Source organism: Botryllus schlosseri, chromosome 7 (genome assembly GCF_051294905.1).
Source record: "Botryllus schlosseri isolate E-star chromosome 7, Bs_hap1, whole genome shotgun sequence".
Taxonomy (NCBI): Eukaryota; Metazoa; Chordata; class Ascidiacea; order Stolidobranchia; family Styelidae; genus Botryllus; species Botryllus schlosseri.
The window spans coordinates 17512895-17539561 of NC_137242.1; the positions used below are offsets into that span (position 1 = coordinate 17512895).

Here is a 26667-nt window from a genome sequence, read left to right on the forward strand (position 1 = left end):
TGGCATTTGGGGTGAATTGGTAGTGATTATACACCTTTTGTCAGACAGGTATGAAGTTTGGGATTCAATCCGCGCTAAGCGCTTACCCAAAACTTGACTGCTGAAGTTTTAAGTCTGTGTCGGTCAGAAGCCTAGTTAAACAGGCAGGGGTGCATCCTTGTTAAAAATCCAGTCGAATCACTGTACTGATCACTGTATGGGCGGTGGAGAACTTCTCTGCTGTGTCTAACTGTAGGTCGTGTAGGACATATTCTCTTGGCGGTTGAATTAACCACCGAAATGCGTGCTTTCGCCCACTTTATTGTTGCCCGTGTCTTTAAGGCTTCTTGGGTAGGCTTAGGCTATTTACATTGTTGCATTGTTCAGTTTTTATGGATTTAACCCGGTTTGATTAAGTAAATTCGCCTACGCATAAAGCTTCAGTGACCAATAAGAATTCGTTGTATTAATTCGTGTGCTACATCGACATGAATGAATAATAGATAAGACCGCAATATCATATAGTAATTCACATTTATCGTACACTGCGGTACTCGTGCTTTATTGGCTGAAGTTTCACCCTAACTACTATAGTGTGACCGATGTATCTCAAGTTTGTGGCAAAAATACGACACATTATGAAGTTGCCACGATATTGGTTTATAATTTCTTTCATGCCCCGTCAAACGCACAATTGTACGTATATGTACAAAATATATCGGGCCTATACCGCACGGCATTAGTGTAAAACCACAGTATAATGAAGGGTAAGGGTATTTAGAGCTGGGAATACTGGAAGGAGTTAAATTTCAGTCACAAACTTACGTGAGTAGTACGCATTATGGGCGTAGCAAGAATTCAAATTAGAATGGGGTACGAGGTTACGTCATGGAACAATCATTGAATCGGGCGAAAGGGGGACTAAATTGGGGCAAAGTTTCCTGGTTATTTTCATATCTATATTGTTGTGTTATTCACTATTTAGTAGCTTTATGAATTGCACACTAAGCCTAACCGACAATTCGCATACAGCTTTCGGATGGTATCGATGGTTCGATCTATTCAGATAAATCTAGTACTGCAAGACTTTTTAAAGCTTATTTTGAAGTAATGTGCAGCTTCACAACTATCAAATCCATATTTCCGATAAATAAATTATGATATGCATATTCCGGAGATCCTTAACTTCGATATACATGTAGTTATTTCATCAGTTAGTCAATTGTAACACCATAATGGAACAATCAAACCGTCGTCACCAGAACAGCTGCTGCTATGTTTCGCTACAGCTATGTAAAATGTTTCGCTACATGCCGTATTTCCGCGCTTACGAGACCATACTGGCTATCGAGTGACCGCATTAGTTGTCGTGAATCGGTGAAGAAAGCTTCTTTCGAGATTGAAAATATCTGGATGGTGCTACAAATTTAATCTTCATATATATGTCCTTTTGTACTTCTGGTAAAGTTCATCCATCAATTTGACTTCTCTTTCTATTATTATGTTAGTGCCAGGGACATCTACAACGGAAATATTCGACTTCCAATGGGATTTTAAGGCACTTTATCGCTGTAGGACATTCGAGCGCAAAAATAGCAGCAAATAATCTTTGGTATACTCTAGAGCCCGATCGATATTGGATTTTTGGGTCGATACCGATAAAACCGATATCTCACACTTTGACCGAGAACCCCAATACATTCAGCCGATATTCAAAAGAAGTTGGATGTACATAAGCACATTTTCAAAGCTTCAGAGCATTTATGTGAACATCTTTACAGCCATTGTTATATTTGAACATGAAATAAACTAGAAAGGCTACATCTGGACACCTGTTCAGTGTAAGCTTGTGACATATATCAATATTCTCAATCTAGCGGTCAAAGATTATAGTTTTCTGACTTCCTACCGCCATGTTGTGACGTCACGAGAATTGCTGATAATTTTTCAGCTTCAATGGCTGATACCGATAATTCTGTCGAAGTGTGATATCGTCCCGATATTATCGGCGAACCGATAAACGGTCGGGATCCAGCATATTCCATCTGTAGACATCTGGTTAGAATACCAGGCTTCCTGAGACACATTTGCGATGAATAAGGATGATATCTCAAGAGTTACTCTCCATCTTGGGACTTGGAAGTACGGAATTATCGCCCTTGAGCTCCATCTCCCATTGCGCAGAGATGGAAGTTTTTGCCATTTGATTAGTGGTAATCTACTATTTTCTCTGAAAGAGCGGCATGCTCTGCACAGCGCATAGATAAACTTAAAATCGTCCCTCCATCCTCGGTTTTCTAATATTTTCATTTGAAATCCTGGCTTGATGGATTGTACCAAGTTTTCGTAGTATTTTACCATATCATCTCCAAATTTGTAGCTGAGAGTTGGATTTGTTGAGGATGTTGGATTGAAGTACTCTGACATATGCTTTACGAATAGATAATATTTTGTTGGCAACCAATGTATTGTGGTTTATGAAAACCCTTGCTCATCACTGCACTTTGCAGTTTCACAACAACGCCATTCAGCCGCCCAGTATCAACAGATGCTGAGTCACATATGATATGACATTTTCAAATTTTCATCATATTCCTCTAATCGGTTTTCTAGACCGCTGAAAATATGTTGTGTTGTTCTACTTTCGCCTTTTCGAACAACCAGTTCGATTTGTGTCAGACAAATTGAAATTAAACGATCTATACAGTCTACATCTAAAATCGAAATTAATAATTATTCATTAATTATTTAATTTTGACTGTAAGCAAGAAAACGGTAGGGATAATTCAATATGAGCGATCAAAATTTACCAAAATACTATTTTAAATCTTCGCAATTGGAATTGCGTCAGTTAAATTCAATCAGTCGGTATATATATAATATAGTCTGTATCTACAAAAAAAGCCTATCCTTCGTACCGTGAAAACTGGAAAATTTTTGTGCGGGAGGTTTTTGTTTACCCAGTTATAACTTTTGGTAATTTTGCAGTCAGGACACAAAAGTTCATCGTTTGTGACTACAGGACACACACAATTTTGAATTTTTTTCTGGTCATAACCCTAACGTACACCGCAAGGAATGGGGTGAATTCTGGTCATATACACCCGCAGGGTTACGTAAGTTCTGTTTTCGTGTACCACCTATTGTGGTGTGTATACCCACTCTTTTCGCTAAGAGTGTATATTCCCTAGCAAGTCATCGTCGAAATTGTAGGCAAAGCGATGGAAGATATTGATTATATTATATTACACTGGTCAACACATATTTTGGACAGACAAATTAAGAGTGGTTTGGGGGGTTCTGAGGGGCAATAATTCCGAATATGACCTTGGTTTTTTTCAAATTGGCTCTTGTTGTGAAGATAACCGATGAGGTTATTTTGGCCAAAATGTTCCATTTTTGCGGTAATGACTAGATATAAAATCGGATCAGTCGTACTACAAAGTTTAGAAATTCAATCTAATTGTTATTCTTACACACAGAAGAATCTTTTAAATCAAAATACAGCAACCGCACTATGTTTAGGGGTAATAGATTTATCATAGTTACAAACTTTCACGGATATCATGAAAAAACTCCAGTCATGTATATAAGTAGATACCAAGATACTCAAATAACGTGGCATTAATTCAATCAGTTTTACGTCAACCACCTATTGTAAATTTGAAATAATCAGTTGGAATCAAATATTATTCATTCATTTCAAAGTACAATGGTTTTTCTGGACGATTTTCGCCTATAAGGTATTTAGTGCAGTTTCTCGAAAGGTTCCAGCAATGGTCTGCCATAATATGATCAATTGTTCATCTCATCTGCCCTGACATCTTTCTTTTGTTGTTCTGATGTCTTGGTGAATCTCTCTCCTTGATAATCAACAAGATGATCAGGAAATATATAAAGATGACTGACCAGGAAGTGAACTTTTATGCTCATGTTTGTGCTCAAGTTTTCGATATGCAGATAGAATTTTCGGATCCACTGTTTGCAGTTAAGTGCTTTGTGATCATCTAAATAGTTTTATTTACTACATCTTAGGAGAAATTACATGCAGTGAACTCCTTTCTAATGTGAAATTGGAATCTTTCATCGGTATTCGAATATACCAAATTTAAGCCTCTCGTTTGACACGGTTACTAGGTATACCCACTTTGTTGACTCAGCAGAAAATTATCCATTTACCAGTCGAAACAAATGAGACGCATATGAGTATTGTAGTTAAGCTATTCTTAGACAAATTTTATAGTTTTATACTCTTCTTTAATCTTGGTAGAATGACCAATGGATACAGGAGAATATGTATTTCCGTTGTGCAATAGGACAATTTTTACTCGACAAACCGTTTTTTGAAAAACAAATATTTCGCATCATGTCAGGTTAGTATTGATAGAATGACTGAGAACCACATGAGGGTTCTTTATAGTCAATTATCTATTTAGGCGCAGCATTCAATTAGAAAAAACTACGATTTTCTTCCTATCAAGTGAAATATTCAAGGATAAATACAGTAATTATGGACTTTTTTATGGGTATAAATATCTTCTGACAAAGAGCCAATCTGACAAAACTAATGTGATATTCTTAATCAGCAACCTCAAAAACCCCAGAAACGGCTCGCAGATGTTCTGCCAAAATTTTTTTTTTTCATTTTGTTTACCAGTGTTATTGATTATACTATTCTTTCATTGCTCCAGTTCAGTGCTTTCCAACCTTTTTGAGCTCCATTCGCACTTTTTTTGTAAAATAAATTACATTCGCACAAACTAACCCAAAAGTGTTATAAATAAAGATGGATAGGCCTATACCTAAAAACATTTTGTTTAGATGTGCAACAAATTGGCTACTATGTAGCTTAAGCTATCAAGTGTCTCATTTAAAGGGCAATTATTTTCGCTCGGTAAAATTTAAACTATTTCACTAAAACCCTTCTCTCGTCCAAACAAGCTGTTGGGTTTTGCACAAAAACGTCTACTAGTGCTTGGATGTCCAGGTATTAAAATCAGCTCGGCACTCCTAGCCAAAATACAGTGTAGTTTTTGCGAGTGAAAAATGCTTGCTGGCAGAAATCGCTTTTGAGACCTGAGACAAAGTTGACACAAAGTTCGTGGAAAATATGAACGAAATTGTACCAAAGTTGAATCGATTATGAAGCTGGCGCGGCTTATATGAGTCCATTGGCAATTGTACTGCATATCGTCATTGTTACATAACAAGTTCTCATATTGTGTAAATACGAACGAGTTGCTGTTTATTGAGTCATACACTATCGATAAGAATTGCAAACCTGATAAATAGGGCGATTTTTTTGACGTAAAAACGGATGATTATGAGTTTATGACCTAAAAAACTGAAATTTGACCAAATTTTGACCTCACGTATGCAAATTAGGTGTTTTCGCACATAATGTTAAAATTGTACTACTTATCTTCATTTCTGGTTGGAGCTGTCTGTCCTTACAAAGTAGATTGGCCTGAAAGAACGTTTTTGGTTCAAAAACTGACACATTTTTACATGAAAAAACTAGTATTTTAACGAAATCTGGCCCTATGAAGAATTGCAGTACTTACATTACGTATTATGGTGGAATAATTAAAATTTGTTGTAGTACAACGAAAGACACTTTCCTACATTCTCGGGTAGAAAGTGTTTGTTTTGTTTGTTTGTTTTGTGATATTCATGGTGTTTGTCAACTACTATGGTCATTTACACCAGACCGATATTCTTCATAATTTTCCGTAACTGCCAACATATAGCACGGCCCACCTCTAGGCTTTTTTGTAAGACACCGCTTACGCGGATGAGGTGGCGAGGCGGAGCCTAGGTAAACCTCCAACACTTAGCTATCGGAATTATGAAGTCGACCTCGGTCGGAATCGAACCCACAATCATTGGTGTTGCAGCCGCGGATTATACCACTGCGCTATCTCGGGTAGAAAGTGTCTGTTCTTACTCAGTAGCTTGCCAAGAATGGAGAAAGAACGTTCAACAGCAGCAGTTGTTAACTGACAACACTGAAGTTGTGTGCACACTGCTTGCTGGTGATGCACCGTGTTGCTTTATTCTGACAATGTTGCCTATATCAAAATTTTTCAGCTTGTGCTTCTTGATGTAAGAACCATGCAATGCCCAAGCAGACTTGCTTCAGTTAGGATATTGCGGTACGTTGACCATAAAACCATGTCACTATTTGTTTCATTTGACCGTTTATGATTCACAATGAGCAGACGATGGGCCGTTTACAACGGTAGGCCTATAAAGTAGGCTACAGGCTGTAAATTATCAAATGATAAGTTCACAGACAGCGCAAAATCTACGATACAAACGAAATGTTGAGGTCTAAAAATGTCTGATTTTGTAAACAATTTTGACAATTTTGACCTAACGCTACAATTTTGACCTAATTTTGACTTTTTTGACATGTCAAAACAAATCGCCCCACTGATAAACTATCGATAGGAATTGCAAACCTGTGTCCGAATTTAGCGAAGATTTGTTCGAAATAGTAGTAGTTTTTTTCTGGCTATGTCTATTGTTCCACTCCCGAGCATTTTGGTTGAATAAAGCAGTTGTCTCGTTTATCCTGTGAGTTCTAATATCCTGCGACTATATGTCGATCGTCAACTACCTGCAGGTCTGAGAAACCTAGCTAGTGAAACTATGTAAAATTATAGCTCATATACATTATGCCACTGATACAAATGTCGTGTCCTAATTTCATATTGAAGACGCCACTAACGCGATTCAGATAAATAGATAACGAAGGATATGACATAAAGAAACCGTGGTTCTGATAAAAAAAAAGAATAATGCCGAAGAATGTAATTTCAAGTAGGCCTACGTGACATGTATCCCCCAGGAATGCATTCATAATTGGTTACAATTTCGAATAACGTACAATATACCTGATGCAATCTAATCTCCTTATAGCATACAATAGATTGCGAACTGATTCTTCTGCTCTTTTATTTCGCGATGAAGCATCGCTTTTTGAATCAGTGCACAACCTCACATCGTTGACAGCTTCTTCCTCATCGTAGTATCCTATCGATTAACACTTTGATTATTACAGGTGAGCGAATATTTATAAACCTGTAACACCTCATCGAATTACGAGCGTGATTATTATTAATAGTGGGACAACTTTTCTAAATGAGACATGATTAGCTTGTATACATATTGGGGAGAACACTATATGCACGATCAACTCCTGTTAGCCGAAATCGTTGACACAATTTCGTCTGTCTCTCAGTGAGTCCTTGAGTAACTCCACATTCAAGACGAAGCTGTAGTGATTACTTCTAAATACAGTAGCCGTTAACACTGTTGGAGTATCAAAACTCAATTTCGCCTAAAACTCGTACCAACCGATGCGACTTGCCTTGTATTGCTTTTCTATTCTATGCTGTCACTATAATGGTTGAACTTGCCGATTTCGTGCGCATGGTTTTAAATGTGTTCTTTAGTGTTTATTGTTCATCAATATTTACCGCTAATTGTGGAGAGGGAGAGAGAGCGGGAGTGAGAGAGAGAGAGAGAGGGAGAGAGAGAGCGGGGGGAGTGAGAGAGAGGGGGAGTGAGTGAGGGGGAGAAAGAGAGGGAGGGAGAGAGAGACAGATGATATTCCTTTTCACCTGCAGCATTGAGATGCCCTTACTTTTTCTCCTCCATGCTATCCGTGGATGTTGAGCGCATATGCCCTAGCAGGATAGCCGCCGATACCAGTATTTGAGTCTTTGGTCTGATCCGGCCAGGGATCAAATTCACGGCAATCGAACAAGAAGCCTGACGCATCACCATTACACTATCTCGCTCGTATGCTCTGTATGCACAGATGGGTGTTCTATTTGTAGATGTCGCTTACTCGATTCCCATTACTTCTGTCATTGCTGCGTATCAGTTGTGTTGGTGCTGAGAAAAATTAATAAAGAAGTGATATATTGATTGAATATTACACTAAATGTCATGGGATCTATATAAATCGCGGTTAGCGAAAATTCTCCCGGTAAAGGATATGTATTATTGTTGCAAATTTGTGGTTGCTGCACCTTCGATAGGCTACGGTGAGCACCATTTGATATTGACGATCGATGCGCGATTACATTGCTTACAAAAACAGATACCATACCAGTACATATTTGAACTTTGACATATTACATTCTGTTATGGCGTCATAATGAGTGGTACTCGGATACTCAACTCGAAGCATGATTCGAAATCAAATCACTCAGGTACTCGATTTTGCCCAGCCACGACTATCATCAATTACGAGTATATATTAGGAGGAGGCGAGGTGGAGTCTACATACACATCCAACACTTACGTAGAAATTTTGAAGTCGACCTCGGTCGGACTAGAACCCGCAACTCATTGAAGTTGCAGGGTGCAGCCGCGAATTATACCACTGCGCTATCTCGCCACGTCATGCCCCGTTCAAGAGGGTATCCAGGAAAGTCGGACTAAAGTGTATTTCACGCATAGGTATACGGAACAGCGGTCATATTATAATAACAAAAAGATAGCCAAAGTTACAATTCATGATGAACTTTCGACGAAAATATAAGTCACTACCGCACTACCGGATTTAGTGAAGCGTATTATACTGTAGAATTAGTCCAACAATTTTGAACCCTGAAATCATTAATTCGAAGTCATATTGTAAAAACTTTTAGGGTAGCATGAATTGATTACATCAATGGATTGAACGCTATGGCATAGCGACGTCAGGTAGGAGGGCCTAGAAGACTCTGCACAGCTTGCGTAAAAACAATTTTCTCTACTTCTGCTGGACTATGATCATTTCGTTATCCCACTAATGTCTATTCCCATTCATGGTAGAGCTGAAACCCCAGGCACGAGGACCGAGTCCGCGAGATTAGATTGGCGTGAGACTTGCGTGGAACACAGCGGGCGGTCATAATGTATGCGAGAAGTAGGCCGAAACGGGCTACACGAACTAAGAAATCATGCATGTAGATTGCAGGAACGCACAGGAATGCAATGAAAACGGTTTGTCTATTCTATCCAAAGACACATGACAGCATATATAGCGAGCCATATAGATATTTCCGAAAATCCAACTATATACGTATTAAGCAGTGTAAACATATTTGAATGTCCCGTTACTAGTTCTTACGAAGATTTCGCTTCGAGACAATTCGTTTATGTCGATAAAGTGCACCATACTTACAGAATGCTCTACTACAGGTCTTCCGTCTTTCGCGTCACACGTCAATATATCACTAATTTAGAGTTAAAAATTATTGACAACATATACAGAATGCGCTGTACCACTGCGGGACTGCGGGTTTGCCAGAAGGAACGGCAATATCGCTCTGTGACTTTTTATTAGTTTTGGACACGGCAATTATACAGTTACTTTAAACGGGATCAGAATCTTCTTTGTCTTCACATTTATAAATACGTATTCACGTTCAGCTGGAGTTGTATGAATGATAGGTAACGTCAATTGTGTCAGGGTGTTCCTGTCCTAGCGGAGAGATCTCTAGAAAAGAAGGTAAACCACTTTCCTATATGGGACTGTATCAAAATGAAATTTATGTTACGGTCACGAGAACTGCGTTCCAGACATACATATCCTTCAATGCAAAGACGATATCCCATTCCATTTTGGATGAGTCATACATTTCAATAACCTGTTTACCATATTCGTAATCTCCAGAAACCACAAAGAGCGCATTACCGATACAAATTGTGTTAAAGGATTTCCTTTCTCTGCTTAGACATTTCCCTGCCACCCAGATGTTCAGGACAGGGTCATAGATTTCGACAGATGAGATAATGTCTTCGTCGGTGTTAATACCGCCGAGTACGTAGAGTTTTCGTTCATATTCGACTGCCGATGCATCGCTCCTTGGGATTCGCATACTGGCTAATCGATTCCATTTCATAAACCGCAAATCCAGTCCCTCGACGCATGCAATTATTTTCGATTCTCCATTGATTCCGCCAAAACAATAAAGTAGTCCGTTTGCAACTAGCAAAGTGGACTGGCGTGTCGCAGTGTGTTTTGCGGCGATATTACACCATTCGTTGGTCGCTGTATGGTACTTCGACACCACTTTATTAGCAATTAAGCCAGCATCTTCTCCATCCGCGACATAAATGGATTCGTAATCTGACGCTAGCTTACACCAATCACCGTGATTCTGTATGGCGTCGGACCTCCTTTGCCATGTTGCTGATTTATCTCCGTATTCGAGCCTGTAAACTGATTGGTCGTGCAGGAAGACGTAGATGTATTCATTGAGACAGATTGCTTTGAAGTAGCTTCTTGACATCTTTTCACTATAAGTGTTCAAGAGAGATACATCATACGTAGCGGGATCGAAGCTCATCAAGCGAAATTCTTCTCTATCAAATATGACGACTGCGGGTTTCCTGAAATGAATATTATTGAATCAGTCCCGTTAATCGTAAACTGTTGGATAAAGCTCAGCGTGTCTTGCACCTCGCAATTTATCATCAAGATAAATCCCAGCAAGTTCAGAGTTAAAATGGCTGCGTGGCTATACCGCTGGTCTTGTAGGTCACGGGATTTACTCCCGCTGCTTCCTAATAACCAGCCGTTGGTCTGCAAAACCACTGCCTCTGCCAAGCTACGGAAATGCGCATGGTTCCGCCAGCAAGCCAACGAAATAATTCGTTTGGCACTAATCTGCTGTGGCAAGTCCATACGCCGGAGAAGCCGAGAATGACTCTCTCTCTCATAAATCATAGCCTGTAACACAGCATTTGCTCAAGTAGCCTATAAGTATAGGGGGTTATTCGTAAACCAAACCTGTTTTGGCGTGTTAGTAAACGATGCTTAAGAAACGACAATTTCGCAGGAGCGTAGACCGTTCTTTCCCTAACCGTGCATAATTGACTCCGCCTAATTCGGACACTTTGGTACCGCTCACTCTTGACCGAATTTGGCGGAAAATCGATTGCTTGTTTCAAGGTCATAGGCTACTAATACGCAGACAATTTCACAATAAATGAATTGCAGTAGTGATCGGCTCTAATCGCATAAAATGCACAGGAGTCGTACTTCTTAGTTAGTTGCGAGTATTTCGATATCGAACGATTCGACAACAACTGTATACTTCAAATACACAGTACGTCACGTGCAGCAAAAGCCTGAAATCGTATTTTCACTTGATAAAGGTTCACTACAAAGCAGTAGATATTAAAAGCAATAGGCTTCCAATCTGGCAAATAAATCATTTGTGGAAAATATGAACGCAATTGTACCGAAGTAAGATCGACTATGAAGCTAGCACTGATAATATGTGTCCATTGGCAATACTTACGGCATGCGTCATCATTGTTACACGATAAGCTCTCATCTTGTGTAAAAACGAATGAGTTACTGTTGATTGAGCAATAACCTAGCGAAAGGAATTGCAATTCTGTGTCCGAATTAAGCGGAGAATAGTTCGTAGTGACTGCAGTTTTACGTGTCATGTCTTCTTTCATTACGTTCCCGAGAAACACAAAAACATTTTCTGTAAATATTTCAAAATCAGCTGTTCTCAATTTGGGTAAGCTAACTTTCATGATTTGATATAAAAAGTGTTCCCCTTTCCTGATTTCTAAATATAGTAACCTATATATACAACATGCCTGATGCAACCCAATCTCCTTATAGCATACAATAGATTGAGAACTCCTCCTTGTGCTCCTTTACTTCGCGACGAAGCACCGCTTTTGGAATCAGTACACAGCTTCGGATCGTCGACAGCCTCTACCTCATCGTAGTATCCTAGCGATGAACATTTTGATTACTACAGGTAAGCGAATATTTAGAAACACGAAAGACCTCAACGAAATACGAATGTGATTAATAATAATGGTGGGACAACTTGCCTAGATAAGACATCGTTGACTTGCATACATATGTCGGAGAACCCGACACACAATCCACTTCGCTTAGCCGAAATAGCTGAACAATTTCATCGTGTCAGGTCACCGGAGAGTACTCGAGTATATGTCCACATTTAAGACGAAATTGCAGTGGTTACTTCAAAATATGATAGGCGTTAACACTGTTGAAGTTTCACAAATCGATTTCGCCTAAAACTTGAACCAACTCGCGGCGTTTGCCTTATTGCTTTTCCGTTGTATACTATCAGTATCTTATTTGATCTTGCCGATTTGGTCGGCATGGTTCTTGCTCGACATCCACGAGAAATAGGTATTTATTCCCGGTGGACTGACGGGCCCAACGGTGAATCCACTGTTGTCTGGCATAGGGCTTTCAAGTGCATGGAATATCGTTTTATGTGGTGGAAAGTCACCCTATCACTTATCTATCGCAACCACACATTCAATATGCTTTGCGTTCTTGACAAATACACTTGATATAGTTACCAGACGTGATTTCTACTTCATCTCCGGCCCAGCAAGGATGTTCAGAAACTTCATAAATGCTTGGTCTTCGGCTTCGCTCCTTCTTGACCATATTTACGATCAGGTGCTGCCATGTATTTGGATTCTTCGCACACAGTCCAGTAAAGTCCGTCACATCATTCATGACGTTGTGAATCAATGCGTGTTCATCGCTGCCGAATATGTTTCTTCCGCATGACAGCACATTGAACAGCACGGCGCCGAGCGAGAATACATCAGTCCTACGAGACACCAAATTGTTTCCAAAACTCTCTATCGGCCGATAGCCGTTCGTTCCGAATTGACTCTTGTGGAAGATTTTGCACTGACCTTCGGGAAGTACCACGCTCAATCCAAAGTCAGCGACTTTAACGCGAGAGAAATCAAGGGAGATGAGGACGTTGGATGGCTTCAGGTCTAGATGAATTACTCTGTTATCGTGAAGATATGTAACCCCGGCTACTATTTGACGTGCGAATTCCAACATTTCAGACGAATTGCACTGTTTGCCAGCTTCCCGTTTCGACATTATATACTGACCAAGGTTTTGGTTGTGACACTTATCCAGAACTAAATAGAAATTACACTCTAGAAGTCCACTATAGACTCCAGATAGTATTAAAGAAATGATGTTGCTGTGAGAACCGAGTTTTGTGAGAATCGTAGCTTCATTTTCGATTTGTTTGTTGAGCAATGAAAATTTCACAACGCAGGGTCGGTAGACTCCAGCGCGGCTTTTGATTTCTCCTTCAAATACGTTGTCATGCGCTCCAATTCGTCTATCCCGGAACATGATGATCATATCTGACAGTTCGAGAATTTCTGAAAATACAATCAACACTTTTGATTCGTAGCGATTTAAAAGCGTAATGTATTTTGAATGCAAAACACGAATAATAATCTATTTTTGTGATGACCAACAACTGAAAAGTATATGATACAAATATTTATAATAATAAAAACTATCATTCTTACGTAAGATCGGCAAATCTAGAATAGGCATCGATCATTATTCAATGTATTTCGAAGTAGGGCTTATTCGACGGGATAACCTTGTAGACTGGCATTCCGCACACATCGTGTAAATGTGATGTGCTATCGTACGATTATTGAGATCGCTATGCATTATACTTGACAACTTCGCAGCAACTCGCTCCAGTTTATACCGTTACTTGAAATTCGGAAACCTCAGTTGCTCTAGAGGTGGGATGCCGCGAACTATTTCCCTTTGCTATGGTGCCGCAAGGTCAAAAAGGTACAGAACCACTGAGCCATATACGATACCTGGAGGGTTTGGTTCATATCGAACAATTGAGGTTCTGGTATCTTCATAGAACTTGTCATCTCCTGAATTGTGGGAAATTAATCTGAAAGGAAAATTTGGAACCATTTCACACGCTTATGTTGGGGCATATTGTTTGATGAGTGTAAAACTGCGTGTAAATTGAGTTAAACAGGATCATGAAATTTCCCTCTTGGGAAACACTGTTTCGGGTAGGGCGGCAATCACAAAGTAAATGATGCCAATAATCATGTAGGGATGGTGCCAACGATCGGTTCACGTTCGTGTTCTGTATAAATGACAACCTTCATATTTCAGAAGTCCGCTTTCCCGATCGAGCCTTGGACCTTGGTATGTTCTGCCATTTAAACAATTTCTGTCAAATGCCACTATTTTGCATATCAAATCATCAATGATGAAAATTACTTGGATTTCAGCTGTGTCACCAGCATGTACTCAAAGGTGGTGTGGACACTGCCGGTGAATCCCCGTCGTCACGCTCTGATTGGGTAGTCCACTATATGTTATCAGCGTGTAGTCAATGGTGCGGACACAGCGAGAGTTACTGATGTACTGATCACGAAAATATAACTTTTATTCGGTTAATGGCCCTGGAACCCCTAAAATCAGCGAGTCATTGTGACGCAGCTGGACTGTCTGGATCTTTCTTCTCAGCTTCACTCTCATTTTGCCAGACAGAATTGTCCCCCGTCTCGATATAAAACATCTTCAAACTCAACATCTAACAATACCGACTTTTGCCTTGAATCAGTGCTGCAAACGGATCGACAATAGCAAGTCGGCTACCCAATGAGAGCGTGACGAAGGGGGTTTCAACGTCAGTGTCCACATCATATCTGAGTACACGCTGGTGTCACGATGGCAGCGAAGGAAAAACTCAACATCAAACCAAGTATAGGCCTAATACTCATTACTTCACTATAGTTTCTTCTTAGTTTTAGATTGTGCATTGGAATATTACAACTTACCCCTTCTTTGTTCTATGTGATGAATCACTGCTGGCGTTTTCCATAACCACTCTGAAGTGATGTATTTTGGTAAATTTGCGAATTGTTGAACGTAACCTGAGACTATAGAAATTAAATATGGAACGGCAACGACCGATGTTGCAGCTTCGTTCCGCTTCGCTGAGGCTGGAGTGGAGAATTGTTTTGCGTATGCGACTGTAGGATTTCTGGCAATCCAAAAGCTTTCTTCCCGAGCGCAGAAATTACTGAATCTGGTCTTGATCGAAAGCTACTGTTGCATAGGCTTACCATATTTCGGAAATGAGAAAAGAGGACACTTTTTCAGAAATTCCAGACATGCAAAACTGGAGAAGAATTCTCAAAAACCGGTAAATTTTCCCCACTTCATGATCGGTTGACTAAAAAAAAAAAAAAAAAAAAAAAAAGTCATCACTTCCGCTCAGAGCTCAAAATCACGTTTTTCACTCCACATTTCCAGAAAAAAAAAAAAAAGGTCTTCTTCTCGCTCAGAGCTGTCATCACCACTTTTCCCTCCCAAATACCCGCCGGAGCTTCACTTCTGCGCTAATTTGCGGCATATCACTCGCAATTTCCTCTAAATCTGACCTAAATTTTCAAAAAAGAGGACAAAATCTCAAAAAAGAGGACAAAAGGGCGTCCTCCGAGGACACTTTCAAATAAGTCAAAAAAGAGGACAAATCCTCTTAAAAGAGGACGTATGGTAAGCCTACTGTTGCACCGATTCCGAAAATATTAATTAAAATATGATCAGGCACTGATCCACCTAGAATCCGTCCTCCAAGTCTGAAATATCGGCGTTGTTCGAACAGTCGGAGAGTCGCAACGGGTCATTGTTATGGCCATTGTGTCGCGGTTACCCGATTGTTCTGAACAATGCACATTTCAGATGACGAGGGTGGTTTTTCGTCAAAGATTGGAGCGTGCCCATACTTTCATTCATATTTTTGGAATCAGTGCGACAATAGCTTTCGATCAAAACCAGATGCAGTAATTTCTGCGCTCTGGAAGATAACTTTTGAATTGCCAGAAATCCTGCAGTCGCTTACGCAAAACGATTCTCCATCTCAGCTTCAGCAAAGCGGAACGAAGCTGCAAAACATGTCGTTGCCGTTCCATGTTTAATTTCTATACTGAGACTATTGTAATCTACATATGCTGTGGCCTATTCAAAACCAGGGATTTGTACAAATGCCTGTCCGAAACCTGCACAAAACGGATACACTAACATATAGTAAGGGAAACTTATGAAAATCTGTGAACTATATTGTTACCAAACAATTTCTTCACCAATATGTTGGTTAAGGTGTGTAATAACATGTGTTAAAATGTTGAAGTTCAACTCTTGTGGGAAACCCCCCAAAAAAGCTGTTAAATTTGACGAATTAACAAAAAAATTTAAAAAAAAATTAAAAAATCTTTATCGCCCATAAGTAACTTAGGACGTGATTAATAATTGTTTTCCATGATTCTCAATTGATTGTTAACTCTTATAGTTCATTACAGGCTATGCTTTGTGAATTTGACGAATTAAAAAATAAATAAATAAAATAAAAAATTCTTTATCGCCCATAAGTAACTTAGGACGTGTTTAATAATGGTTTTCCATGATTCTCAATTAATTGTTAACACTTATAATTCACTACAGGCTCTGCTTTGTGAAAAACGCCACACCCACTTTTATATTCATGCACAAAATCGCCTTTATTTCGCATAGCTATGTTCACTGAAGAGGTAGCCTATTTCACATGCACAATATCAGACATTTCAACAGGCATTGCCTATGCCTTCTTTGGACTCAACATCATCGTAAATGAAATTATTGCATTATAGGGTCTTTACATACTCCACAGGCTGAAATGCACGTGAGTAGTATAGTCGATCGCTCGCGAGGTGGCAGGGGTTCTTATGGGTGCACCCGACCGGTGCCGCGAAAACTCGTCCTGAACCGATGACCCTTTTGACCCCCCCTCTCGGTCGCATGCGGCTTTTATGTCTTATGGGTGCGGTGACATGCGGCTCTTATGTCTTATGGGTGCGGTCGCATGCGGCTATTGTGTCTTATGGCGGGGTGGCGAGCGGCTCTTATTTCTTACGACGGGGGTGACAAGCGGCTATTGCGTCTTATGGGTGCGGTCGCATGCGGCTTTTATGTCTTATGGGTGCGGTGGCAAGCGGCTCTTATGTCTTATGGGTGCGGCGATGATTCGTACTTTCGTTTATAGACTGCGGGTGGCATGTCGTACTTTCACCAAAAAAGGGTGTGAAATAGTTTGCTAAATCTAGGAATCAATCGCATGGTAATGTTTTGGTATTTAGTTTACCACAGAGCCGGCGTAGACGGCGATTCGAATACCAACAATAACCGCGTTCACAAACTAACACTCCAAAAAGGTGTGAAATATTGGTAAAATCCCGCGATCGCTCACAAGATAATACCTAAGACATAACCATCGCTCGCGATTCGCTGTTACATACATGCCGATCGTTGACAATGTAATATTTTGGTAATTAGTTTGCCACAGAGCCGTCGCAGACGGTGATTCGTAAACCAACAATTTGACACTTTCTGGTGGTCGCTATATGTTTTGACACTTCGGAACAGTGACTGACTTTAGTTGTATGATAAGAATCATGAAAATATTCAAGCAATGTGTCAATTTGTCAACTTGAAATGAAACTCACTACACAAACCAAGTTGTTGTTGTTGTTGTTTATTAAACAGAAAAATTGGCGCTTATCGCCTGACGGCCTTTTGCACCACGTTCATTGGGCATAGTACACAAATAAAGGAGGTAACACGAAATAATGATCAATAGCACAAAGATCAATAGCACAACGAAGTAGAATCAAGTGAGAAAAGGCGATTACACAAATTGATGCATGTAACAAATTGATGCATGTACGAACATAACAGAAATAAATTACGGACTATACGGTTATAAACAGCGGTTGCACGATAACACAAATTCAACGACATACGGGACTATACGAGAATCAGTGAGCAAATCATCAATACAGAAATTCACTTTTAATTGAACACATTTATCAATAAGAAATGAACGATGAAAGTCATATTTAGCGCAACTAATTAAGAAATGATCCACAGTTTCGGGGTAGCGGCAGTAACAACACGCAGGAGAGTCTACCATTCCAAGTTTAAACAAATGGTCATTTAATCGACAATGACCCGATTGCAATCGAAGGATTATACTATCATAAAGGCGATTTCCATAACCAGGGGAAGGATGTAGAAAAGAACTGTTGAAGGACTTGTAACGTAGGCCGTTTTCGGAGCTCTGGTATTCTTGGTCCCACAATGCCATGCAGTGACGACGTATTATGTGCCGGGCTTCTTGTTCGGAGAGCGCCGGCATATCTTCGGAACTTGGCGGGGTGGTGGAGACATTCTTTGCCAATCTGTCAGCTTCTTCATTGCCGTGAATGCCCATGTGGCCGGGTATCCAAAGGAATGATACGTTGACGTCGAATTCCCTCAATCGAGACAGGGAGAATAATATCTCATAAACCAGCTTATGGCGAGGATACATGTTGAAGTTGCGAATGCAAGCCAGGGCACTCGAACAATCTGACATGATCAGATATTCGGTTGACGAGAGGCGATTTCTTGTAATCCAACTCAGCGCTAGGTCGATCGCTATCATCTCAGCGGCGAAGACAGAATGCTCGGCTGAACAAGCCTGGGCAACTGAAACGTCAAGTGAAGGGATGCAAAACGCCGCTCCCCCTCCAACACGCGATTTAGATCCGTCCGTGTATATTAGCGTGTGTCCATCGTAGTGATCGGCAACGTGACACAAACAAGTCTGGTTATAGGCCTCAAAAACGTCACGTGAAGCATTCTCCGAGAGGAGAGATAAATCAACACTTGGTTGAGGTAACAACCAAGGAGGAGACGAGGGAAGCCGGTACCTGTCCAATATGAAGCCGTTGAATAGCGGTGATTTAGTATAGGTGTTGAATGTCTGAAAGCTTGGATTTGTGAGACTGCAAATATCATGCCAGGAATCTTCAATAATTTGGCTGATGAACGAGTTTCTCGGGTCCTGGTTCATCAGGTGACACCGGTAATTCATTGAAATAAACTTGTGCCGCAGATGCAGCGGCATTTCCCGACATTCGGCTTGTATCACACAAATCGGGGTGCTACGCATGGCATTTGTACAGATCCGCAAAGCTTTATTCTGGATAACCTGGATCTTCTTCAGATGTGAGGCCGGTGCAAAAAAGTACGCCGGCATTCCGTAGTCGATGATAGAGCGAACGAGGGAACGGTAGACACACAGGAGACTCTTCTTACTGGCTCCCCAACTTGTCCCAGTGAGAGCTCTCAACAAATTGAGTCTTTTACTACATTTAGAGGAAATGTATTCGATATGTGCTTTGTAGGAGAGCCTCTTATCAAAAACGACGCCGAGATATTTGAATGTTTCCACGAACGGTATATTTGAACCATCCAGTTGGAGAGCAAGAGGAGGAATTTTTCTTTTATGTGTAAATAACATTGCTACGGTTTTGGATTTGGACAAGAGCATACCCCACTTGTCACACCATTCTTGTATGGAGTCCAGGGAGCGCTGCATGGACAGAAGTAGGTTTGGGATGGAGAGACCGCAATCATAAAGTAAGATGTCGTCGGCGAAGAGTGCATGGGAGGTGTTGACCAACAGGGGGAGGTCGGCCATCATGACTGCAAAGAGCAGAGGACTGATGACACTACCCTGTTGCAGGCCATTTTTAAAAAAATGAACGTTGGATAGAGAACCACCAACTCGAACTTGAAAAGATCGGTGTGACAGAAAATTCCTTATCCAATTCAACATTTGGCCCTTTATTCCAAGCTCTGTTAGTTTGAACAAAAGACCATTGCGCCATACCATATCATACGCGGATTGGATGTCCAAAAAGACTGCAATCACGGAATACCGATTTTTTACCGCTTTGTACACGGTATCATGAAGTTGCATGATGTTATCCATGGTGCTACGTCCATGACGAAATCCGGACTGAGCGGCGTTGAGAAGGAAGTTCGATTCCAAGTGCCATCTCAAGCGCCTCGTTACCATCACCTCCATTATTTTACATAGGTGACTAGTCAGCGAGATGGGACGATAGGATTTAGCCGCAGCTGGATCTTTCTCACCTTTCAATATGGGGACAACAACAGTGTGTTTCCAGATGTCGGGAAGAATGCCATTACTCCAAGAAGAGTTGATCAAACGGAGAATATATGTTAAGGACTTGTCAGACAAGTGCTTCAACATGGGGTAAGCGATATCGTCCAAGCCCGGGCTGGTGTTTCCTCGAGACGAAATGGCTGATTTCAGTTCGGCGATGGAAAAGGGACCGTTAATGATATCATTGTTAGGTGCTGAGAGACAAGTGATTCGGGAGGTTATTTGATCCTCAACCGCTTCTTTCCTTGTTCGGAATGCAGACGTGGAATTGCTATCGCTGCTAACCGACGAAAAGTGCAAGGCTAGAGCGTCAGCTTTCGACCTTTCGTCACTACCCGTACAGACGCCACCAATAGTGATAGCAGGTATGATATTGTAGGAACGGACACCAGAAAAGGAGCAAACTACTCTCCAAACTTTGGAGTAATTGCTGGAATCATTAAGAGAAGAACAAAAGTTTTCCCAACTTTCCCTTTTAGAAGAAAGTATCATTTTCCGGCATTCCGACCGCAAGCGTTTATATTGGATGACATCATTTATGAAGAAAGTCCGTTTCATTTTGAGGAAAGCAGCTCTCTTGCGTCTTACAGCTCTATCGCAAGACGCATTCCACCATGGCACAGAAGGTTTACGGTTCGAGAAATGAGACATCGGAATTGAAGAATGCGCCGCGTCCATTATGCATTCTGAGAGAGTCTTGTTCAAAAAATTGACATCTTCATAGCCCGAAGATTCTAAGCTCCTGTCGATTTTTCTCTCAAAGGCCGCCCAATCCACTCTGCGAAAATTCCACGAGTTTTTTCTGTTTGTTTCATTTGAAAACTTCTCTTTGAAGGTAGTTATTACAATAAAGTGGTCGCTTCCCAGTAACCGATCCGTGACGTCGGTTCGGCGCTTCGAAGATACGTCGGCTGACGCGATAGACAAATCAAGTAGCGAGTAGCGGTTTATGGCGTTGGAGGCAATATTAAGAAGGGTTGGCGAGCTGCTATTTAACACCACCAATCCATTTTGGTCGAAAGCGTCAAATAGGAGGCGGCCCCGTCGGTTATTTCGTTGCCCCCAGGAAAGATGATGGGCATTAAAATCCCCGAAGATTATTGCACGATGTGACAGCGATTCAAGGAAAAGAAAAGCGCTATCTTCTGAAACTGCGGTAGGGCTCATATAAACGTTGCAGATGCGTAGTTGTCCGATGGATATACATAACACTTCAATGCAAGATGGGGTGTCAAGCTGGATCTCAGTCGCGGGAAGAGATTCCCGTACAAAAATGGCCAGGCCACCGGAATGAAGCGAGTTGTCTTTACGAAAGACCCGAAAACCCGTCAACTTGGGGGAATACTTATCGATGAGATGAGTCTCTTGGAGCAACATCAGATCAGGGGTATTTGGTAGGTTGTGGATAAATTGCTTCAGCTCTGGTAGTTTGCGATAAATACCTCTACAATTCCATTGGATGAAACGAAGAGCTTGATTAGACATTTATTTTAGGAGCAGGAGCCGAAAAACCATACTTAAGGCATGCTCTGGAAACGATTTCAAGCGCATTGCATTGACCTGATTTGACAGCCTCCATCGTATATTCAACGATTCCTACAAGTAGGGAAAGTAACTGCGAAAGATCTGGGGTGGATGGTTGACACGGAGACATTAGGGTATTCTCTTCCAATTCGGCAGGCCTATGGCTAGAAGCATGGTTGACCGTATTTTCTTTCAATTGGGTCTGACTGAAATGCCGCAAATCCCCGTGATTGGGAGCAGGAGCGGAAATTGTATGTTTGCTAAGGATCGAACTGATTTTGGTGCGACGCGGTCGTGGTTGTCGGAAAGATGTGGAGGAGTCGTTAGCGAGGACTTCACTAAAAGTCCTGTGCATATGAGACGTAGGCAAAGAGGTAGCAACGGTGGCAGAGTTTAACATGACCTTCGCTTCGGAATAACTGATTTTTGTACGTTCTTTGATAATTTGCAGTTTAGCTTCGGTTTTATATACGCTACAACCGCCATATGCGGCACTGTTAGGTTTTTTGCAGTTGATGCAAAATTTATCCTTCGTGCACGAGGCATGCTCGTGGTCAGAACTACCACATTTGCTACACGTTGCTTTTCCTCTACACGATTCTTTCGAGTGGCCGTACCTATTGCAACGATAGCATCTCAAAGGGGGAGGATTATAAGGCCTAGTCCAGAACCGAAGGTAAGAGAAATTCACACTCTCAGGTACTTTGTCACAGCGGAAGTAAAGGAGAACGGCGGAACAGGAGTCGTAACCTTTGTCGACTTTCCTCTTAAGGCGTTTCACGGCTGATACTCCAACACTGCCAAGGTTGTCGAGGAGTTCCGACTCCTTGATATCTAGGGGCACGCCAGAAATGACAGCTCTGCTAGCAAATGATTTTTCGGGGTAGGCTACAGAGAGGTTTTTACGTTAATCTTTAGAGCCGGAAACTTTGTCTGTCAAGCAGTCAGACTGGAGGAGAGCTTGGACCTGTTTCGGATGATCGAAATGATAATTTATGATCACTACTTTGAGCAACAATACAAACACATTTTGTAGATTCCAGTGTAGCGCCTATTGCGATTTTGTTAATGCTATGAGTTTTGCGTATTACTCAAGTCTAGTAGAATAGGATGCGTCCAGTAAAGATATTCCAAATTGCTTCTGTGTTGATCAAAGTCTTGAAGTGTAAATCTGTAGACTTCACAATGTCTTAGAGAATGCAAACGGAATTATGTATTGATCGCACGCTTCAAACGGTACTCGATACCTAAAGTGATATTTTCACACTCTGTAAGTTGTGTATGTTTCAATGCGCTGTCACAAATCCCGACAATAAATCGTATCAATTGCTGGATTCAATAGTAACGACGTGTCATTGTGATATACTGACTCTACACTTAGTCGTTTCAATTACCCGTTGTGAATTTGCCCAATAAAGCGTTTTGCATCGGGTGTTCAATGTTTGAATAACGAAATTGTTGTGTCATCTTTAGTCTTGGTTACTGGAAACAACTACATTTGTAAAAATATTTTCTGATATCCGTAATACGCAGAGTGATTTGTACCAACACGGAATATCTTTCAAATCAAGAACATTTCAGACAAGTATAGTTTTACAAATCAATATGTTAATAACAATGTTTCCGAAAAGTTTGTTGCTGTCATAACTTTCAACACAACGCCGGGTCTAATTAACGTGAATAATTTAATAATCAAGTCGTGATCAACTATTACATACGTCAAATCAATGTGTCAATCCTTATGTTTACAGTATGATAACTTTGAATATAACACCAGCGTTCGATTGTAAGAAATGAAGTCGCAACTACGTCGATCAGAATTTCAAATCTCGTCTACTCAAACATATTATGTTAAGCTCAAGTCGCCTGCAGCGGGTAGTAATTACTTTTGTCTTACAAAATATATCGAGTAATAATTACTTTGTCTTGTAGAATATACCGCGTAGTAATTCCTCTTTCTTACAGAATAGTAACGACTTTTAAAGTTGAATAAAAATGAAGTGTAGGGATATGAATACAACCGAACTTGTTATGGATTTTAGGTTTTAGTGTTTGTATGGACTCGTGTATGCTTGGCTAACTGCTTGAGTTGGTCGGGTAAGTTACAAACGGATTTATTTGACAATGTTTTCGTGGTTGACTCTTTGAATATGGTAAGATGGCGAGATGTCGAGACGTAATACTATTTCCGTTCACTCGATTGCAACACAAAATAACCTGATAGTTTGTTCAAGGTTTCGACAAATAGATTGAAATATTCCGATTTAACTCATCGCGTCACAAGTCGATCGCGGTATGCACAAGTGGTTGTCAAGTTAGAAATATTTACAACAGGTGTTATTTCATTGATTGATTCTATTGTGTGTAGTAACACATTAAAATATCGCGATAGTATTTACTGAAACTCTATTTGATAAACGGAAAACTCAATCGTGAATAGAGTTGTAAGTTTCAAGGATTGTTTCAAAGTATGATCTTGAAATGTGACTGGATCAAAGTTGGTAGTCATGTTTGTCGATCTATTTCAATTCAGACTATGTCAAAGTCGAGATATTTCATTTTGGATTACCCAAATTTACCTTTAGTACATCCCGCGAATGGATTCCGACGCCGCACTATAACATTTTTGATAATAAGGACTCAAAGATTTTTAATCAACAATACCTGGATTTTTTGGTAATGCTAGAGTTGGCAAATGCTAAGTTGCGTGTTTTTTTTAAGCGTTTGATTTCTCAGTAATAAATACAGTTATTGTATGTGCATACTTGTGATTCTTGATTCTTGTTTAGTTACTTGGTATTGATTCTATAGGCGTGAAACAGCGGAATGGAATGTGTGAATAATTCGATGCGACTGAAGTTGGAGTCAGCAATATTCAGGTTACGTTCGAATCAACTGATCACGGTAAATGGATTTCTCAAAGGCTTAGAGTTGTATCGGATCAACACATTCAAATACGAATCAACTTGGTTTGTGTAGTGAGTTTCATTTCAAGTTGACAAATTGACACATTGCTTGAATATTTTCATGATTCTTATCATACAACTAAAGTCAGTCACTGTTCCGAAGTGTCAAAACATATAGCGACCACCAGAAAGTGTCAAATTGTTGGTTTACGAATCACCGTCTGCGACGGCTCTGTGGCAAACTAATTACCAAAATATTACATTGTCAACGATCGGCATGTATGTAACAGCGAATCGCGAGCGATGGTTATGTCTTAGGTATTATCTTGTGAGCGATCGCGGGATTTTACCAATATTTCACACCTTTTTGGAGTGTTAGTTTGTGAACGCGGTTATTGTTGGTATTCGAATCGCCGTCTACGCCGGCTCTGTGGTAAACTAAATACCAAAACATTACCATGCGATTGATTCCTAGATTTAGCAAACTATTTCACACCCTTTTTTGGTGAAAGTACGACATGCCACCCGCAGTCTATAAACGAAAGTACGAATCATCGCCGCACCCATAAGACATAAGAGCCGCTTGCCACCGCATCCATAAGACATAAAAGCCGCATGCGACCGCACCCATAAGACGCAATAGCCGCTTGTCACCCCGTCGTAAGAAATAAGAGCCGCTCGCCACCCCGCCATAAGACACAATAGCCGCATGCAACCGCACCCATGAGACATAAGAGCCGCATGTCACCGCACCCATAAGACATAAAAGCCGCATGCGACCGAGAGGGGGGGGTCAAAAGGGTCACCGGTTCAGGACGAGTCCTCCGGTCGGGTGCACCCATAAGAACCCCTGCCACCTCGCGAGCGATCGACTATACTACTCACGTGACCTCATTCTTCTTGCAGCTGTATATTCGGTTGTTGCAATCTGTATGACAACTATGGCTTCTGAACTGCAATAGCTCATCAGGCTCATATCTATGCACGTCTATTGTCCATCCGTAATCGCTGGGGTTCGGAGACAAGTTCTGTAAAAGAATCAAATCCCGGGTCTGCAGGTACTCGCGGAGTGAACTTTATAAAGCTGCACCCTCTGCTAGAGGTAGTGTCTCTGGTTTTATCACTCCTGTCGCTGTCTTCCTTGAGAACATGTTGTATGTTTTGGTGAACTGCTGTAACCATCAAAGACCACAAGGACATTCTGAAAGCAACGGCCCAGATACTGCACGTAGCTTGGGTAATTGTTGGCAATTCCCTGTCATGTCTGACGTTGACCCCACTTCACCATGTACAGAAGCCATCCATCATCAATTATGAGGGTCCGGCATGGTTGATTAGTCAAATCAAGTGTTTCAGTTAAGGCCTACAAGGTTGTACTCGAACATTCTGCCTCGGTAGCCTTGTTCATCTTCTGATTTTTTTTGCTGAACAGGGACAGCGGGAAAGGAGTGAACTTATACTGTAAGCTTGTCGCAACATCCATATCCCGCTGGGTGAAAATGATCAGTCGGTTGAACAACTTCAATGAGTCAATGTGAATGTTTTACTCATAAACCTTAGGACATTTTCTTTGCGATGACAGTGCTTTTACCCAGGGCTGTAACCAACTCATAAGGCTCCGAATCACAAGTCAATCTCAATTTTATAGTTTTGACTCGAATCAAGTCGATTCACTTTCAATTCACCACCGAGTCAAGTCCGAGTCCAAGTCAGCGACCAGAGGGTTGAGTCCGAGTCACGGTATTATGGCTCGAGTCCGAGTCATTGTGTTGATACTGCTCAGTTTCCAGTTAAAGCCATGTTAAATTCCCTTTTTTATAACTCTGCTTGGTGATATCGTATGGTTCGCATTTCTAATATACTAGTTTTCCTCACTTTCAGCAGTTTCTAGTCGCATTTTCAAGTAAAAGTACTATTAGACGAAATCCCAATAGTTTGGTTACTTTACTATTCTTCGAAATTACCATAAAATGTTGGTCTTGGCCGTCTGAGTCTCGAGACATGCGAAATGACTCGAGAAGTCGAGTCAATACACAGATCCGTATTTTTAGAAAATGACTCGAGTCAAGTCGAGTCATAAAAAATCGTGACTCGAGTCATTAAAACTCTGCTTTCACCTTTGACATCGCAGGCGCAGTGCCCTTAAACCCATTTGAGCACCATCCGCACTTTTATTCGAACAAACCTACCCAAAATTGTTAGCCTATACAAAAAGAAAATGAAGATACGTAACACTATTTTCTTCAGAGGTGCAACAAGTAGCCTACTGGCTTAGGCCATCAAATGTCACATCAAAAAGACAACCATTTGTTTTAAATGCAAAGCTATGTATATTGACATGACCAAAAATCGTGTTCCAGGTATGCCTGAAGAGGCAGAAGTGT

At 40.8% G+C, this 26667-nt stretch overlaps 2 protein-coding genes across 4 annotated transcripts in view; one reads left to right on the plus strand and one right to left on the minus strand.

The window, feature by feature from the left end:
* LOC145442933 (uncharacterized) overlaps nt 1–26667 on the plus strand; it is a 356044-nt gene that overhangs the window by 26498 nt on the left and 302879 nt on the right. The gene's annotated exons all lie outside the window — the stretch shown is intronic.
* On the minus strand, nt 10072–14900 carry LOC145442860 (serine/threonine-protein kinase Nek11-like). Its single transcript, XM_080320890.1, has 2 exons — nt 12349–14900; nt 10072–11740 (listed from the first exon to the last, which is right to left on the minus strand). Exons 1-2 carry the CDS (start codon nt 13166–13168, stop codon nt 11571–11573), a joined length of 990 nt encoding a protein of 329 aa, XP_080177016.1. The 5' UTR covers nt 13169–14900; the 3' UTR covers nt 10072–11570.

What these genes read in the sequence shown, in the direction of transcription:
- LOC145442860 (XM_080320890.1), bottom strand. Translation starts at nt 13,168, where the DNA reads ATGATCATCATGTTCCGGGATAGACGAATTGGAGCGCATGACAACGTA. An exon ending in TGAAGTAGAAATCACGTCTG is followed by an intron (nt 11,741 to 12,348) that starts GTAACTATATCA and finishes GTTCATCGCTAG; the next exon opens with GATACTACGATGAGGTAGAG.